This window comes from Marmota marmota, unplaced genomic scaffold (genome assembly GCF_001458135.2).
Source record: "Marmota marmota marmota unplaced genomic scaffold, marMar, whole genome shotgun sequence".
NCBI lineage: Eukaryota > Metazoa > Chordata > Mammalia > Rodentia > Sciuridae > Marmota > Marmota marmota.
This window is the reverse complement of record NW_026000229.1, coordinates 36890891-36910074: the sequence shown is the minus strand read 5'-3', so window position 1 is coordinate 36910074 and position 19184 is coordinate 36890891. Positions and strand designations below refer to the sequence as shown.

At 50.8% G+C, this 19184-nt stretch overlaps 1 protein-coding gene across 1 annotated transcript; it reads left to right on the top strand.

Moving 5' to 3' along the window:
* The first annotated feature begins 1251 nt into the window (after positions 1-1251).
* Positions 1252-18167, top strand: Tyro3 (TYRO3 protein tyrosine kinase). The gene is made up of 16 exons (XM_048793256.1): positions 1252-1769; positions 3517-3700; positions 3957-4057; positions 4852-5022; positions 6473-6559; positions 7224-7339; positions 9669-9846; positions 10891-11036; positions 11523-11667; positions 12037-12166; positions 12243-12419; positions 13041-13176; positions 13606-13715; positions 13909-14068; positions 14284-14420; positions 16644-18167. Exons 1-16 carry the CDS (start codon positions 1640-1642, stop codon positions 17035-17037), a joined length of 2502 nt encoding a protein of 833 aa, XP_048649213.1. The 5' UTR covers positions 1252-1639; the 3' UTR covers positions 17038-18167.
* Positions 18168-19184: the final 1017 nt, after the last annotated feature.

The window sequence follows — 19184 nt, the reverse complement described above, 5'->3', positions numbered from 1 at the left end:
AGACCAAACTTGGAAGCTATGGATTCGAGAATGGAAGAAGTCTTTTTCTTTAGGAAAAGACCCACAGTGCCCAAGAAAATTGGCAAAGTTCAGCTAAAGGGAGACTAAGGCCCCTGCCTTTCAACCCTTGACAGTGCTTCCTTGATCTCTCCCTGTGCAGCCACCTGGGGGCGCCACCAGCTGGGTTCAAGGCTACTGCCAACAACTACTATTGTTATCATTAGGATAATTAATAAACAAGCACTGATGGGGCCAAGTGGAAGAAGAAGCAGGCCCCTGCTGCGCGGAAGGAGCAGATCAGGTGAAAAGATCTAGTGAAGCTGCAGTGGGGGGCTGAATGGCTAGTCCTTTCTCCCCAACCACAAACTCAAAGAAAGATCTTTGGGGTGAGTTCAGGGACCAGGTAGAGGTGTGGACAAGGGGAGGAGAACACTTGTTAGGCTGGTATGGAACCTGTTCTGCATCTGCTTGACAGGACACCCCATCCCCACTCCTTATGATTACTGGTTATGGGGCAGGCTCTGAAGCAATTGTTCACTCATTTAACAGGCATCTATTTATAGAGTGCCTACTGTGTGCGAGGTGGGCTACTACTAATAATGTTTCATGGGATAACGTGAGGAAACAGTCAACTTCAACACCATGTCCTGGGTGTGAAAGAGGAAGCAAGTTGGAAGAATGACCACTCCCAAAATACATGGGCCATTGAGCTTTGGCCTGTATAGGGTAGCAGAGGGGATATATATATATCAAATAATATCTGATAATCATCGAACAGATCTTGAAGAACTCAGGACCCCCATAGCAAGTTGGAAAACACCCTGGGAAACTGAGTTGGAGAAACTGTTTATTTTTGAGTAGGGTTATACTTGGAGGATAAAGGGTGGGAATAGAGCACGAATATGAAGAATTTGGATGAAAGGCTCAATGAAAGAGGTACAGGGATGTTAGCAGATCCGGGGAAAGGGGCAGCTGTTGATTGGGAGTGTCTAGTATGTAATTTATGCCCTGAGAGGGCAAGTGCTAGTCTCTGGGTCAGAGTTAGGGCTTAAGTTAGGGTGTGGTAGGGGCTTCGGAGGAAATTTTCAGAGTAGGGTTTGTAGTGTTGAGCGGAAGAGGCCACGAGAGTGTTTAGGCAAAGGAGGGGCGTGGCCCGCGTGCCTATCCAGGGACCAAGTCAGAACCTGAGGATCGATATTGGGGTAGCTGGGGCGGGGGGCGCAGGCCGGCCTGGGAGGTCTGGAGGTGGGGGCGGGCCAGAGGTCCGGTGACAGTGCCGGAGTTAGCAATCCGCCCCAGCCACCGGAGCTCCGCGGGGGGGCGGTACGAGCTCGGGCTGCCGGCGGGTCGGGAGGAGGCGGTGGCTAGGAGAAGAACATGAATCAGCGGCAGCGGCGACGGCGACGGCGGCTGTGGAAAGAGCGCGGTGGCCCAGGAATGGCCCCGGGGACCCCGCGTTGCTGACGGCTGCGGCGACTCCCGGTCGACGCGGGTCTCAGAGGCACTGGCCCAGCGCCGCCCCCCGGGCGGGCCCCAGCTCCTCCCGCGGCCCTCCTCCTCCTCCTCCTCCTCTTCCTTCTTCCCTTCCCTCCTCTCCACGCTCCCGGGCCCGGCCCGGCATGGTGCGGCGTCGCCGCCGATGGCGCTGAGGCGGAGCATGGGGCGGCCGGAGCTCCCGCCGCTGCCGCTGCCGCCGCCGCCACCGCCGCTGCTCCTGCTCCTGCTGGTGGGTCTGGCCTCTCTGCTGCTCCCGGAGTCGGCGGCCGCAGGTAGGGTCTGGCTCGGGATGTGGCGGAAAGCGGGAGACCACGGAGGGGCGCGGCTGGGGGGTCAGAGCCCAAGAACCACACTGAGGGAGACCCGGGCCTCGTGAGCAGTAGACTTAGGTTAGGGGGCCGGAGCTGGAGGGCCAAGGTTTGGGGCGCAGCCGTGTGTTTGCTGCTAGATCTCCAGTCGGGGTCCCCGCCCCCAACTTTCTAGTGCCCAGAGCTCTTCTGGCGGGGTGAAGGGAGTGGGGTGTGGGGTGTGTGGTCAGCAGGGGTATTTGGAACTGGATTTTCCCGCCTGCATGTTCCTAGTTGTTTGCTTTCCTTCCCCAGTTTTGGAGACTTAGTTCTGTCTGCCACACACACGAAGGTCCCACTCTGAAACCACAGGGTCTGGGGCTGAGCACCCAAAGGAAGGGGCACCCGCCTACCATTTAGATACAGCCTACCATTTAGATACAGGGGGTGTGAGAGTGCCGGGTCACAAAATACATCTGGTCATATATACTCTAGCTCCTGTGCTCTCAGGGCTTCCTGAAACGCAGAATGTTGGATGGCTTGGGCCGGGGCAACGGTTCTGGTCATTGTGGGATTTAGCTTTGTGTTCCCACTTAGCCACTTAGGCATTTGCCAATTGTGGGAGTGCTCCATGCTGCACCTTGCTTCCCAAGTTCTCAGTGCACACCTCTAGACTGCTGGGAGTATGGGGAGTGTGAGGCTATCTCTCCTTGTCCTGTGACTGATGCTGGATGAAGGGAGTATAATAGAGACACAGGCCAGGGCAGCAGCCACTGGGCTGGCACCTTCTCTTGAGACATTTCCTGCCTTATCAGTCTCTCAGGGGAGGGAAGGGATGGGAAAGGAAGGAGAAGAAGGTGACAAGTATTTACAAGCTGAGGCTTAAAGAGTCCAGGAATTCACCTAGAGTCACACACAGCAAAGGGCAGGAAAAAGCAGGACTGGACTTCACCTCTTCACCTGCCTATCTACTTAAATATATGCCAGAGGCCAGGAGAGGTGTTTGTGTGTTTGTGTTTACGTGCATGCACAGAGGGCAGGTTTCCAGTAGGTGGGTCCTGTTGATGTGACAGTGGCCTAGGGGCCTACTGCTCAGGGCCCCATCCCTTCCTTCTAACTCCTACCTTCCTAGCACCTCCCCTGCTCACATGCAGGTATTAATAGAGCAGGCGCCTGCCAGGAAGGCTGCCATGTGTTTGATCTGACGTGGTTTTGTGGCCATATGTTCTCCACTTCAGGGGAGCACCCCCTCCTTCCCTTCCTCAGCCTCCCTTCATTTGGCAGGGTGGGGTGCAAGGGGTGCTGGCAGTAGTTCAGGGCTGGGTTGACACCTTGGGTGGAGAGCTGGCATCTGGCAGCCTGTTGCACTGGTTGGGTGCAGCAGTCATTCCCAGGGTATTACCTTCCCCAGAAGTTGACAGCTTCCCACTGTTTCAGCCCAGATTGCTTTCTTTTTGGTGTCTGGGCAGCAGGGAGCTATGGGGAAGAGGTCCTTACTTAGAGTTGGGGGAAACTTCACAATAACAGAAAAGGTACCTGGAAAGCTTTCTTACCTCTTCCCCCAAAACAGGTCCAGGTTTCCTGCCCTCCCACATTGTCCTGCTGCCGTTTCCTTGGCATCGGCTGAAAATGAGCCCTCTAATGCAGAAGCTACATTCTGGAAGAGAATGGGAGATATTTCCAGAGACAGGGCAACCTCAAACAGGCTGACATTCTTCTTCCCACCCCTCAGGCCTGAAGCTCGTAGGAGCCCCCGTGAAGCTGACAGTGTCTCAGGGGCAGCCTGTGAAGCTCAACTGCAGCGTGGAGGGGATGGAGGAGCCTGAGATACAGTGGGTGAAGGACGGGGCTGTGGTCCAAAGTTTGGACCAGATGTACATCTCAGTCAGCGAGCAGCACTGGATTGGCTTCCTCAGGTGCAGGGTTGTGGGATGCCATCTTGGGTGTAACTGTGCTCTTAGGGCTCAGGAGTTGGGGGCTGTGCTGAGGTCCAGATGTCTGTGGTTTTTATTTATTCATTTTTTCACACATCACAATATTGGTCTCTGGTTTTTAAATTTGACAACCTGTGGAAACTTCTTCCAGAAGTGGGGCTGGCTAAATCCGTCAAGTCTGCCCGCAGAGCTGCCCCTCTTGACCTCAGGAAGCAAACTTGTTGTCATGTTTCCACAGCCTGAAGTCAGTGGAGCGCTCTGATGCAGGCCGGTACTGGTGCCAAGTAGAGGATGGGGAAGAAATTGAGATCTCACAGCCAGTGTGGCTCACGGTAGAAGGTGAGGAGGGCAGAGCCACAGGGATGTGTTGGCTTGTAGCAGGTGTTGTCTACTAGTGACCATACCTTTGCAGAGAAAATGCAGAGGAAGCTGGGCTGCCCCATGGCCCCATTGGGCCCAGTGGTACCAGGCTCTAGTCCACCCCAGACATCAAAAGACCCTACCTGCTAGAGTCTGGGTATCTAAGAATCAAAGGGGCAACTGGGATCCACAGACTATGGAGTGCAGTCTGTTTCATTTATCTGAGCAGCAATTCTCAAGCATCCATCTGAGGCTGGACCCTGCTCTGACAAGTGGCCCTACCAGCAGGGAGAGGGGTGGGGGAGGGGAGGGAGGTTTCACAGCTGCGAGAGCTCAGAGCCTTTCAGCCCTGGAAAACAAAGTGACTAAGAAAGTAACAAAAGGCCCTGAACAGGAGCTGGGGCCTGCCAGCAGAACTCCTTCTATAAAGCTCCCACCCACTCCCTCCCTCTCTGCCCCTCCCCCAGCTCCCTGCCCCCAGCTTCTCCCTTCCTCTGAGAAGAGCTATCAGAGCAGGTCTCGAGGGAGTGTGGGGGCAGGCAGCAGAATCTGCCTCACCCAAGGGGGCTGCAGGGAAGGGATTCCTATGGAAGCTGATATAAAAACGCACTTCTGCCCCCCAAGCTTGATGCCTGTGCTGCGATTGACCCACTTATAAGGGGCGTGTGGGGACCTTTTGCATAGAGGACTTTGGATGGATGTGAACTTGTGATTTGGGCAGTTGGAGGCTATAAGGTGGAAAGGCTCACTTCCCACACCCCTTCTCTCCCTAGGTGTGCCATTTTTCACTGTAGAGCCAAAAGATCTGGCAGTGCCACCCAATGCCCCTTTCCAACTGTCTTGTGAAGCCGTGGGTCCCCCTGAACCTGTTACCATTATCTGGTGGAGAGGAGGCACCAAGATTGGAGGTCCTGCTCCCTCTCCCTCCGTTTTAAATGTAACAGGTGAGCAGCCTCAGGAGGGGCTTCAAGAAGGGAATGAGCTGAGGTTTTTCATGTAGTGAGCCTGGCAGAGTTGGAATCTGTCTGAATCACAGAGTTTGCTATTGTGAGTGTCCAGAGCAAACCCCTGTGCCTGGATGCGTGAGCTGCACTATTGCTAAGCTCATTAGACAGGTGTGCTAGCCTGGCTAGGTGGGCTGATTAGTGGCAATCCTGCTGTGTGTACTCAAGGAAGGTGATGGGGCCTCCTTGCTTGGCTCACAGCAGTTTAGGACATGTACAGCTGGCCCTGGGAGATGAATTGTGTGAGACCAGGGGCACCCATCCCCCCCACCCTCCCAAGGGAAGGAGCCAGAAATCAGCCCACACATTGCTAGGAAGGAGTGTCTGGCAGACACTGAGAAGACAGACTCTCATGCTGCAGAGGAAATGGGGGTAGAGTTAGGGGGGAGACAGAGGCCAGCACAAAGATGCAAGGGCTTCCTCCCCTCATAGCTCTTTCCAGATATTTTCCCGAACAACTATATGTTTCCATACCTCTGCACAATTAGACTCAAAGCAGCCACACCTGCACACCAGCCTGGGCCCCATAGTCTGTCACACACTTGTGAGGCTCACTGATCTGTGAAACTGTAAGTTTTTTTTTCCTAGTTAAGTCTTGAACAGGTTAAAAAGAGAGTCTGGGCTTGGTTTCATGGGCTAGAAAGTAGGAGGAAAGGGACTCTGATCTGTCTAGTCCCTAGCCATTGGAATCTGGAGAAGAGGTAGGTTACAGGACTTTTTGGAAGGGAGGACAGGGCCTATTCAGAGAGGGGGTTTGGTTCCTTCCCTCCTGATATGCGTGGTTAGGACCCTCAGGCAGCCAACCTGATAATAAGCATTCACTAAACTCCTACTGCACACACCACACTGTGCTGGGCACCACGGGGGACTGAGGAAATACAAAGGAAATAGAAGCTACCTTTCCAGCCCCCAAAGAATTCAGTATAATTGGGGAGACACATGCATAAGGAACTGAGAACTAATGCAAGGCCAGGAATCTGCAAATATAACAATGACAGGGCACAGAGCAAATAAAAGGGCTCTGCGAAGGACATAAAGGAGTGGCCAGAAAAAGGACAAAGGATGCAGCTCTGTGCTGTCTGTGGGAGATGGGATTGAGGTGGGAGGCTCCCTATAACATTTCTTAAGTGCTTATTGTGTGCCATGCACTTCACTATAAATTACCTGATTCTTATAGCTCTAGCATTTGAGAGATGAGAAAACAGCCCCATCCAAGCTCACTGGACTCGAAGTACTTGTTCCATTCCACCACACCCCACTGTCCAGCCCCTTCCTTTGATTGGAGGGACTTCTAGGATGTTCAGGCCAGATTCTGAGTATTCCCCTTCCTCAGTCCCACACTGAGCCAGAATTGCTGTTTGGGGGCACTAACTGAGGTTTTCTGGCCCAGGTGTGACCCAGAGAACAGAGTTTTCCTGTGAAGCTCACAACAGAAAAGGCCTGGCCTCTTCACGACCTGCTATTGTTCACCTTCAAGGTAGGAGTACTAGAGGCAGAGGCAGGTAGATGAGGCCAGGGTCATGCCTGTTGGAGATCCTCATATGAGGGGTAATTGGCAAACCTCCCATTCCTAGGGGGAGCACCTGAGACCCTGCTGTGGCTCTGATAAGAATAGAATCCTGACGTCACAGCAGATTTCCCATCCCGAAGGAGACTCTGTGAGGGAGGGAGAGAAGGGAGCCAGCAGGAGGTGGTCAAAGCTCTAGCCCAACCTTGTTTCTGCCACTCCTGTGGAGGGAATGGGGGCAGAGAGGAGCCTAGCAGATGATTGAGACCAAAGGGCTGGTGCAATGGAGGAAGGGAGGAGCAGAGGGAGGTAGGAAGCCAGAGAGTGGAGGAGCTTGTCTGTGGCTGCAGGAGCAGCTGCCTATTTCTTCTTTGTAGTTCCTCAGGCACCAGGTACTGCCTCCACATAAGATCTTATTTGGTCAGGGCCTCTTATTTCAGAGAGAGAAGTAACCTTTATCTATAGCCTACGCAGTTTCCCAATACTGGTTACTTGATCTGTGTCCCAGCGCTAAGTAGCAGACTTTAGGTTGGGGGTGTCCCAGGCCCTAGAGGGAACTCAAGGCTTGACTCCTATGCATCCTCCTTTCTCCTCTCATTCTTACTGGGCACTGACTCTTAGTCCCCATCCACAGCAAGGCCTGCAGCCCCCTTTAACATCACAGTGACAAAGCTATCCAGCAGCAATGCTAGCGTGGCCTGGATGCCAGGTGCTGATGGCCGAGCTGTGCTCCAATCCTGTACAGTCCAGGTAAGCTGAAATGGGCCCAACAGACTTTCCTGAACTGGCCAGGCTCATTCTGGCTGCATGGCACTTCATGACAATGATATCACATTTACTAGAGTTCATAGGGTTGGTCTGCAGCACTATTCAGGTGCTGTTCCTTAGTATGAATAGCCCAAGCCTCTCTTTCAGCCTTGACAACTAAAAGACTGCAGATTGGCTCAAGCCTGTGCATTCTTTAGGCTGGAAAGCAGATTTTCAGAGCAGATTTGGGGTATCTGGAAGAATTGTGTGTGTGTGTGTGTGTGTGTGTGTGTGTGTTTTGCTAGGGATTGAACCCAGGCCTTGTCCTTGCTAGACAAGTGTTCAACTGCTTAACTGGAAGAACTTTTCTTCTGGTGTGAAAGCCTTTGATTTATCTGATAGTCTGCACTTTCATGCCCCTATACCCATGCCAAAGAGAACAAAAGGACCAGAAGGGGTCTTAAACCCTGGAGGGTAGAAAAGGTGGGTAAGGTTTTATCACAACCAAGAGGCAATGCCAGCTTACTTATTTGATTTGTTTATTTTAAAGGAATTTACTGAGAACCTTTTGAAACTGTTCTAAGCAGTTCCCTGGGCAGCAGGGGTCCCTGCTCTGTGTTCCATCTTTGGAGGACCCCACTCTGGCTCTCCTTTGGCCCTTACTCTGGGGAAAAGAGTCTGCAGAGCCAAGGAGATAAACAAATCTATCCAGATTGTCTTTTCTTTCACACCGTACTGTACATATTCAGCATCTAATGCCCGGACTGCCATGGGTCTGACTCCAGGGCCTGTGTGGGCCTCTTCCAGGTCCATCCTCCCAAAGGTGGAACATTCTATGATATGTACACCTCTAAACCCTAGGGGCAACTATTTGTGTGGAGATGGGAATAGAGCCTGGGTGTGCAGACAACATTGTCCACACTTGTACATCTGAGTCTCATCATGATGTAGACCCTTGCCTGGGGGCCAGCTCTTTCAGTGCCCCCACACCATGATTTGGGACTGCAAGGATTTGGAAAATTATAAATGTAAACTTGACCTTCTAGGTGGTTTGGAAATCTTAATTCTTAAGGTATCATGATAGAAATTATTTCTGAGCATAGTGGCACACACCTGTAATCCCAGCGATTTAGGAGGCTGAGACAGTATTACAAGTTTGAGGCCAGCCTCAGCAACTTAAACCCTAAGCAACTTAGTGAGACTGGGTTGAAATAAAAACTTAAAAAGGGCTGGAGATGTGGCTCTGTAGTAAAGCACCCCTGGGTTCAATCCTTAGTACCAAAAAAAAAAAAAAAAGAAGAAGAAAGAAAAGAAAAGAAATTATTTAATAGTTTGTTAGTTAGGGCTGGGGGTGTGGCTTGGTGTTAGGGTATTTGCATAATGTGCAAGCCCTGGGTTCAATTCTAGCACTGCAAAAAATAAAAGTGTGTTTTCTGATTTATAGATTTTTTTTCCTTTGATATTGGGGATTTATTTCAGGATGTTTAACCACTGAACCACATCTCTACCGTCCCCCCACCCCCTTTTTTTTTTTAAGATAGGGTCTCACTAAATTGCTTAGGATCTTGCTAGCTTGCTGAGGCTGACCTTGAAATTATGATCCTTCTACCTCAGCTTCCCAACCACTGGGATTATAGACGTGTACCACGTCCAGCTTGATTGATAATATTTAAATATCTAGTTATACAGTACATGGATCTATTTATTCTCTGGCCCTGAGCCCCCAAAATGTAAAGTGAAGGACTGGTTCAAGGTACCCCTAGGTCTCAGTTTCTCTCCCCTTGAGAATCTCTGAGACTTTGGGATGGCATGTGACAATAAGTGGCAAGTGCTCTGGAACACATAAGGATCAAGTAAAGAAGGACAAGATTTTTTTTGGAGTAACTAAGACAGGTTTTCACCAAGAAAGTGACATTTGCACTCTTAAACAATAAGTAGGGCTTTGCTAGGAAGAGCATGTCACTTCAAGCAAAAGGCAGAGTCTCTGCAGCACCATGGAGCTCCAGAGCCTTCTGCAATACAGGTTAGACACAGGTGGGAGTGGACAGGTTATTTGAGCTTGCTGGTAGACTTAGAGGAAGCATTCATTCCAGTTCCCCTACCTACCTAGCCCTTCCATCTTCCATCTTATCTTTTTTTTAATATTTATTTTTTAGTTGTAGTTGGACACAATACCTTTATTTCCTTTATTTCAACCTAGAGCGAACCTAGAGTCTCGCACATGCAAGGCGAGCACTCTACTGCTGAGCCACAACCCCAGCCCCATTCTATCTTATCTTATTGACCTTATGAACTTTCTTCCCACACTAACCAGTTTTCTGCTTTTCTGTAGGTCACACAGGCCCCAGGGGACTGGGAGGTCCTAGCTGTAGTGGTCCCTGTACCACCCTTTACCTGCCTCCTCCGGGATCTGGAGCCTGCCACCAACTACAGCCTCAGGGTGCGCTGTACCAACGCCTTGGGGCCCTCTCCCTACGCTGACTGGGTGCCCTTTCAGACAAAGGGTCTAGGTAAGGGACTTACAGAGCAAGGTTGGCTCAAGTTCTGAATAGAATTGATTGAGAGGGGCTACCTGAAATGTAGGTTCATGTTGAGAGCCACAGCGGAAGGGGCCCCAGCAAACTTCCAGCTGCGGGCTGATGATTGGCTCACAGCGGAGCCAGCAACATCTAGCTGACTGGCTCCTCTGCGGTGATGCTCATTGGGCTGTTTCCCTGCCCTTTCAGACAAGGAGCTGCTCATTGGGGGACTTTTTTGGCTCCGCCCACGTGACCCAGCCAATCGGCCTCAAGAGCAGGAGGATTGTGGGAGGTGGAGAGAAGCTTGTGGGGAGAGAGAGGCTTGTGGAAAGCCGGTGGTGGCAGTTGAGGCTCTGAGGGTTTTTCCTGAGAGGCTGTTTTGTTTGGCGTGTGTGGTTCTAAAAATAAAGTTAGTTTCTTTTGACAAGTGGCTCCTGATTGTGCCCAGCCAGACTGCGGCAGGTTCAGGCCTCATTCAGCTGACATTTCCTGAGAGCTGCTGCTGCTGCACACCACTGTATACAGCTTTGCATCTAGTTCTTTGTGGGTGGAACAGAAAAGCAAACTGGAAAAGGTCAGATAATGGAGTGATGAAGAGTGCTCATGGTGGCCAAGGAAAACCCCCTAAAGAGATCTAAGTGAGGTCTGAAGGATAAGGAAGAAGCCATGTAAATATCTAGGGGGACATCACTGCACAGAGAGGGCAGGAACTGGCTTGAAGTTCTCTGGCAGTTGCAAGGAAGCTGAGCTGGCTGAGAGAGAGGACAGTGGTGGTGGGGGTCTGGTTGGGGGGGGTGGGGGAGGCAGTAACCATGGTGATGAAGAGGTACTGCTGGGCTGAGAGGCTGCCTGTCCTGCCAGTGACTTTTGCTTCTTCCCCAGCAGTGGGTGAGATCTGTCAGCCAGGAGGCAAGCCCTTCCCCAAATTACTGCTCTCAGCTGTTCAGGTTCTTGGCGGCTGGTTCCAAAGGTCTACATGAGATAATGATAGTGAGAAGGTTAGGGATTTTATTGATGTTCTCTCTTTTGGTACAGCCCCATCTAGTGCTCCCCAGAACCTCCACGCCATCCGCACAGATTCAGGCCTCATCCTGGAGTGGGAAGAAGTGATCCCTGAGGGCCCTTTGGAAGGTCCCCTGGGCCCCTATAAACTGTTTTGGATTCAAGACAATGGAACCCAGGTAAGAGACAGACCTTTCACTTTTGCAGCTCTCTCCAGTTCCTGAGGCCTTTAAGAGCTTCAGAATGGCTGTTTCCAGCAGGCCTGGGCCTCCCACCACCTCAGGGAATGCCTTTCTCCTCCCCACACCCCACACTCTTCTCTTTGCTGGATTGTGTCTCCTTTTGGGATTGCATCCTCTGGCCACTTTGTATGTAAAGCAGGAAGCACATTCCTGCATCAACTAGGGGATGGTACAGATAAGGCTTTATACTCAGCCCACTTGCCTCCCATCCCCCACCTGTCCTGAGCCTAGTTTTTGTTCTGGAGAGAACTCTGCTCTGCAGCCTGGAGCAGGAAAGTGAGACTCCCAGAAGGGTGTGTTCTCCCAGCCCCTACTCTTACAGTACCCTAGACTCCCTGTTCCTAGTTCGACCTTTTTCTGTCCTACCGCCCCAGCTGGAGGCCTTCTTAGTTTCAGTGTGGGCGGGGCTTTTCCTGGCTACAGGATGAGCTGACTGTGGAGGGGACCAGGGCCAATCTGACAGGCTGGGATCCCCAGAAGGACCTGATCGTGCGTGTGTGCGTCTCCAATGCAGTTGGCTGTGGGCCCTGGAGTCAGCCATTGGTGGTCTCTTCTCACGACCATGCAGGTGAGGGAGGAGAAGCAGGAGATTAGAGATTTCTATCTAGACTGGTGGGAGGAGGCTGGTGGCTCCTGTTCTCCCAGTAAGTCCCTAAACTCAGTCAATTAGTTTAGACGAGGGTTAGTATTTATATTTCATTTTCCTCCCCTTGCCCCAGAACTGGCATAGAAATCGTTGGTCATGCTATAGGTGACAAAAGCCAGGGCCTGTCAAAGTCCAGGTAGGAATTCTTGGATCTTCACCGGCAGCCTCTTTCACCTGGGCCCTACTGACTTAAGGGAGCCTCTTGACTGGGCCAGGTAACTGTCCTGGGAAAGTTCTAAAGGAACTCATTGATATCAGTCTAGCTTATGCCACTACCCCTCCCTCCAACAGGCCAGCAGGGCCCCCCTCACAGCCGCACATCCTGGGTGCCTGTGGTTCTGGGTGTGCTGACAGCCCTGGTGACAGCCGCTGCTCTGGCCCTCATCCTCCTTCGAAAGAGGCGGAAGGAGACACGGTTCGGGTAAGGGAGTGTGAATGTGCAGGAGAGGCAGGTGGTCAGCATTGGAGCTGACCCCAAGTCCTGGGTTTTCCTTTAGGCAAGCCTTTGACAGTGTCATGACCCGAGGGGAGCCAGCTGTTCATTTTCGGGCAGCCCGGTCCTTCAATCGAGAAAGGCCTGAGCGCATTGAGGCTACACGTGAGTGGTGGAGGATCATAGGAGGGAAAAATGGGCTGTCTTGTACCCCAATCTGCATTCTTTTACCAACTCATTAGTTTGCCCAATAGATCTGAATGTATTGTCCCAAGTGTAGAACGTTAAAAAGATATACAGACTTAACCTCCTGGGGCTCTTCACCCCCACTGTGGGAGAGCTAAGTTCCTTCTGCTGAGGAGGGGAGGCCAGAGGACTGGGGTGAAGAAGCAGGCTGAGTTTGGACTGGGAATCAGAACTCTACCCCTTTTTCACCCCCCCCCCCCCNTGTTGGTAAGCCGATTTTGGGAGGAGAAGATACAGAATAGGACTAAAAATATGCTCCTTGTATAGGAAAGGGCACTCTATAAGAGAGAAGTTTGGCTTTACCTGGTGAGCCAGAGACAAAATACAAAGAGGGTCCTGGTTAAAATTTGACCTTGCTCTAGGTAAGGAACATAGTTTACAGACCCTGTACCAGAGGTCTGGATATGAAGACCGTTCCTATGGGTGGAGAAGGAGAGGACAGGGAAGATTTTCCAGGTATCAGGGAAGAATAGCCAGAGCCATTCCTGAGCAGTCCCCATGCCAGAGTGGAACCCTGCGGAAAGAGGTAGCAGAGCCAGGTTTAGAGGTGAGACCTAATAAGTGGGTACTAATGTAGACACCTGAGCTGCCTTTGACCTGTGCCCAGCTCTTGACTCTCCCTTGTTCTAGGGGTGAGCCTCCGGAGCAGGGCTAAAGGCCGTCTCCCCATTCCCATGGTCATCCTGCCCTTCATGAAACATGGGGACCTGCACGCCTTCCTGCTTGCCTCCCGGATTGGAGAGAACCCTTTTGTGAGTGCCTGGGGTGGGAGTGGCTGGGAGGAAACTGATAGGAAAACAAAGCCAAGAACAGGACAAAGACCCTGGGAGAAGGGGCTTGGTAGGCAGTGCTGTTGGAGCTGTTAGGGAGAAGAAGGGGTCAGAGTTTGACTCCATTTAAGGTAGCTTCCTTTGCCCTTACAAAGCCCTGCTGAGAAGTTTAGGCTGGGCAAGGGCCTTTCTGGGAGAAGAGACTTGTGGAGCCCCAGGCTGCAGTATTCTTGGCTTTCAGGCTTTCTCACAATTGTCAAAATTTTCTTGCCTTGGGCAGATCCTCCATCCCCTTTCCTTCCTTTCAGTGATTCTGAGGACAATCTTTAGGCTTTCTGACCAGGGAATCCCATTCATCCTGCCCCACCTGGGTAGGCAGGTCCAGCCTGAGCTTGCCCTTCTGCCTACCAGAACCTGCCCCTCCAGACCCTGATCCGGTTCATGGTGGACATTGCCTGTGGCATGGAGTACCTGAGCTCCCGGAACTTCATCCACCGAGACCTGGCTGCTCGAAATTGCATGTAGGAATTCTTGGAGGGCTGGGGGGGGGGGCGGTGGGAGATAGCAGCTAGTGCCAGGAGGAGCCAGCTGACTGCTCCTGCCTGGGACAGTACCTGCTATGCATGGGGGATAGCCTGGAAGCAAAGAAATCCTGGTTTAGTAAGGCTGTGAGTACTGAGGAAGGCTGACCCTATCCTCCAACATTCCTCACAGGTTGGCAGAGGACATGACAGTGTGTGTGGCTGACTTTGGACTTTCTCGAAAAATCTATAGTGGGGACTACTATCGTCAGGGCTGTGCCTCCAAATTGCCTGTCAAGTGGCTGGCCCTGGAGAGCTTGGCTGACAACCTGTATACTGTACACAGTGATGTGGTGAGCAGGGTGGTACAATGAGGCTTGGTGGTAATATGTGTGGTGTGAACTAGCATGTGGGTAGACTATACAACCATCAAAGGTCTGGCCAGGTCTGCTTTCTGGGCTTTGGCTGACTAGTTATGAGGCTCCTGACCCCCAAGATGTGCTTGCCTCAGAGCTATTGCTCTGCCTGATTCCGGAAGCCCAGTGACACTTCCTCCCTAAACTCCCAGTGGGCCTTTGGAGTGACCATGTGGGAGATCATGACTCGTGGGCAGACACCATATGCTGGCATCGAAAACGCTGAGATTTACAACTACCTCATCGGCGGGAACCGCCTGAAACAGCCTCCCGAGTGTATGGAGGACGTGTGAGTACCCTGGGAAGGGGAATACAGAAAGGACAGAGGCACAGAGTTGAGTAGCAGAGCAGTTTCCCCTGTCACCTTTTCCCCACACCTGCTCCCTTCCTCCTTCTTGGGACCCCAGCAAGTCTAAGCCCTCCTGGGCTGAGCTCTCCCCAATGAAGCTACACAGAACAAGGGAAAAACTGGGCTGTTTGCTCCCTCACTCTTTGCATGGCAAAGAGTTTTTATCTTGGTCTTCATCTCCCCTTAAGGAAGTGGAGGGACCTGAGATCCTGGGAACAAGGAACATGTCTCCTTTCCTTGCTTCAAGCCAGGTCCTTGAGAGCAGGGTGGAATGGTGGTACTGCCTACTGTAGTGTTATTCAACCTTGTTGACAAGATGACATGTTACTAACATTAGCCGATCACTTTAGGTATTCTTTCAGATAATCTTCCTCTAGCCCTATGAGGAAGAAACTGTTGTTATCCCCATTTTGTAGATGAGGAAATAGGATTAAAAAGGTTAAGTAACATGGCCAAGGTCGCACAGCTATTAAATGAATGAGTTGGTTTTTTTGTGTGTATGTGTTTTTTTTTGTTTTTGATTTTTTTTTTTTTTTTTTTTTGTAGTTGTAGATGGACAGAATGCCTTTATTTTATTTATTTTTATGTGGCGCTTAGGATCAAACCCAGTGTCTCACACATGCTAGGCAAAGCGCTTCACCACTGAGCTACAGCCCCACCCCTGAATGAGTTGGTTTTGAACCTAGATCCCTGTGGTTTTAGAATATGTGCCCTCAACCATGATATCAACTGTAATTGGTTTGTTCTAGTCTTACTCCCCAATCCCATCCAAGCCAGAATGTCCCTGGGGCCCCAAAGGACCTTTTGCTAGTACCACAGGAAGGAGTCCCCAGTGATCCAGGGAAAATGTGATCCTTTTGTTGCTGTGGGATTGGACTTCCAGAGGGATAGACAGAAAGGCTAAGCCTAAATAGTGGACAATGAATTTGAAGTGCTCAAAGCCTGAGCTGTAGTGCCATGCCTGCACCTGAGGGCAGGAACATGGTAGAGCTCGGGGCACGGTGGACACTGGAAGTTCAGGTCTCCCTGAAGCTGCAGCCTGGCTCCTCCCAGGCTGGAACTGGTATTGTCAATGGTGGGTGGGCAGATACTGGCCTTCCACCAGGCAGCCTGGTGGCCAAATGCCAGTTGGCTCCTAGCACAGCCTTGAGAATGTGTCCTGGTTTGGTCATGTATCCCCTAGCCCTGGACCATTCCCACGGCCTGCCTGGAGATCTGGCATGATTCTTCTCATTGTTGGGATCCCCTCTCAGGAGGGCTGGTATAGGGAGTGCTTGGAGCTTTTGTCCTGAACATAGGCAAGAGAGTCAGACATTTGCTCTGGTTGTGGTCTCAGCCCCTTCCCATTAGGTTTTATGAAGGTTTTTGCTGCTATTGTTATTTTCCCTTGCCTCAGTCATTGCTTAGGCTTCAGGGAATCTGTAAGACTTCTGAAATAAATAGTATGCAAAAAGTATTCCTGCCAAGGCACAGGGGCTAAGAAGCTTTTCTCAGATTCTCAAAGGTATCCACATACAATAAAGATTTCAGAATACCTGAGTGATTGTTGCCTAATGAGGACTTGAGTGTTCAAATGCACCCCATAAAAATAACCCTGATGCTGGGCATGGTGGCATGTCCCTGTAAGGCCAGCTACTCTTAAGACCTGCCTGAACAACTTTGTGAGACCCTGCCTCAAAATAAAATAAAACAAAAAGGGCTGAGGATGTAGCTCAATGGCAGAGCATTTGCTTAGCATGCAGGAGGCCCTAGGTTCTACCCCCAGCACCACAAACCCCCCCCCCCAAAAAAAAAAAACCCTCTCTCTGAAAGACAAAAACATTATTCTTAGTACTGCCTCCCAAGGCAGCTTAGGAGGAACTTTTGGAGCCGCCCATATGCTTCATTTCTGTGTGACCTTGTTAAGGTTCTCAATCTCTGTGCTTTAGTATCCACATTTGCAGGGTAGGGATTGCTTTATTTCATAGCTGTTGTGAGAATTGAATAACTTAGTAAGTGTAAAATACATGAAGAGTGCCTGATACATAGTAAGCCCTATATACTATTATGTTAAAAAAATTATATATATATATAATTTTTTTTAATCCCAGTGCCATATGATTAAGGGACCTCTGCTTTTGAAGGAAGGGCCACTATCTCCCTTCACCTTTCTCTCCACCCCAGGTATGATCTCATGTACCAGTGCTGGAGTGCTGACCCAAAGCAGCGCCCAAGCTTCACATGTCTGCGAATGGAACTGGAAAACATCCTAGGCCACCTGTCTGTCCTGTCCGCCAGCCAGGACCCCTTGTACATCAACATTGAGAGAGCTGAGCAGCCTACTGAGGAAGGCAGCCTGGAGCTGCCCTGTAGGGATCAGCCCAGCAGCAGAGCTGGGGATATCAGTGGCATGGGGGCAGTGGGTGCCACCTCCAGTGACTATCGGTACATCCTCAGCCCTGGAGGACTGGCCGAGCTGCCTGTACAGGCAGACCAGCAGCCAGAGAGCCCCCTCAATGAGGCCCAGAGGCTGCTGCTGCTGCAGCAGCAAGGGCTACTGCCCCACAGTAGCTGTTAGCCCACAGGCAGAGGGCATCCGGGGCCATCTGGCTGGCTCTGCTAGCCACTGTGCTGGCTGACTAAGCCCTATCTGACCCCAGCCCCAGGCAGCAAGGTGTGGAGGCTCCTGTGGTAGCCCTCCCAAGCCGTGCTGGCACCTGGACTGACCAAATCGCCCAATCCCAGTTCTTCCTGCAACCACTCCATGGCCGGCCTGGCATTAGTTCAGGCATTGGCTTGGAGGAGGTGGGCCAGACCTGGTTGCCTGAACCCAGGCAGCTGGCAGGAGGGGTGGTGGTGGTTATGTTTCCATGGTTACCATGGGTGTGGATGGCAGTGTGGGGAGGATAGATCGAGCCCTGTGGGCACCTACCCTCCCAGCTGATCTGCCCCTGCTGCTTTAGTGCATGCATTGAGCTGCCTCCAGCCTAGGGGCTCAGCAGTGCCCACCATGCTTGGGGTTTAAATGCCAGGTTTTGCCTTTCCAAGTCAGAGAGATGCCCTTGTGCCATTATTCCTTTTTAGGTGAGAGTTGGTAAGGGGTTGATACAGTTGGGTCCCAAGCCCAGTGGCAAAAGATGGTGGGACATTCTCAAGTCTGAATCCTTGTCACCTTACTGATTCTCTACTCTGCCTGCTGGGAGAGGTATGGGGAGGGTGCTTCTCTGAATTGAACCTACCCCTCCACGGCATGCTGGAGTACCACAGGCCACCAGGGGCCCATCTTCTGAAGGCAGTGTGCTGATCTGGCTAGAGGCACAGAGGGCTGGCCCAAGAATCCGGGGACAGGGAGGTGGGAAGAGTTCAGGAGCCCTTCTCCAAGCTCTCCTGCAGTCTGAGCATGCTACCAAGTCCCCAGATATCCCAACACTAACAAAGGCAGCTGTGTCTGAGCCCAGCCCTTTTCCACAGCAACCCCTTAGTCCCACCCTCCTACCCTCACTGGACATCCTCTTCTGTTCCAAGTCCCCAGAGAGAAAATAGGCCTTATGGCTGGTATGGATGATGGGGAATTTCTGGAGCCTGGACCCCAGCCCTGACTGGGGGAGTCTCCTGGAATGCATGGGGCCAGCCCTTGCTGTTAGGGACATTTCCAAACTGTTAGTTGCTGTTTAAAAGCAGAAATAAAATTAAAGACTAAAGAAGTAAGGCCTGTCTCTTAAATGTTTACTTTTTTCCACACCACAAAAATAAGGCATCTCTGCATTGAGAAAAGTTTGAAAAGATACATGCCAGAATGTTAACAGCTGTTATCTTTGTATGTAATTAAGGGGACTTTTTTCTTTCATGTTTTTCAAGTTCTCTGCATTAAGCACAAAATACTTTTGTAATTAGATAAGACCCCAATGAATCTTACCCGTATTAAGGATGATAACATTGTAGACAATTAGGAAAATGCAGAAAATCCTTAAAAAATGCCAATTACCTATAATTACACCACCCAGTGATAACCATCACTAATCTTTTGAAAATGCAAATTATTTTGACAAAGTTCATTATTTTGGAATAAAGAGGCTGTCCTAGCGCTCCTGCCTCTACAGACTTTCTTCTGTCCTTGGGTATAGAAACTTTCACCTTTCACTCTGCCTGGAGCCAAGGGAAACTTCTCTGGAAGTTTCTTAAGGAGGAAGAGTAAGCCTCTTCAGAATTAGAAATAAGGGTAGGGGAGGCTGGGGCTGTAGCTCAGTGGCAGAATGCTTTTAAAAAAATTTAAAAGAAATAAGGGGGGGGTTGGGGTTGTGGCTCAGAGGTAGAGGGCTTGCCTACCATGTGTGAGACACTGGATTTGATCCTCAGCACCACATAAAAATAAAGATATTGTGTCTAGAACTAAAAAATAAATATTAAAAAAAAAAAAGAAATATGGACAACCAAATGCGGAATGTTTTCTCTGATATAAGGAGGCTGATTCATAGTGGAGTAGGGAGGGGGAGAATGGGAGGAATAGTGGAACTCTAGATAGGGCAGAGGGGTTGGAGGGGAAGGGAGGGGGGGAGGGGGTTAAAAATGATGGTGGAATGTGGTGGACATTGTTATACAAAGTACCTGTATGAAGACTCGAATTGGTGTGAATATACTTTGTATACAACCAGAGATATGAAAAAGTGTGCTCTATATGTGTAATAGGAATTGTAATGCATTCTGCTGTCATAAATTTAAAAATTA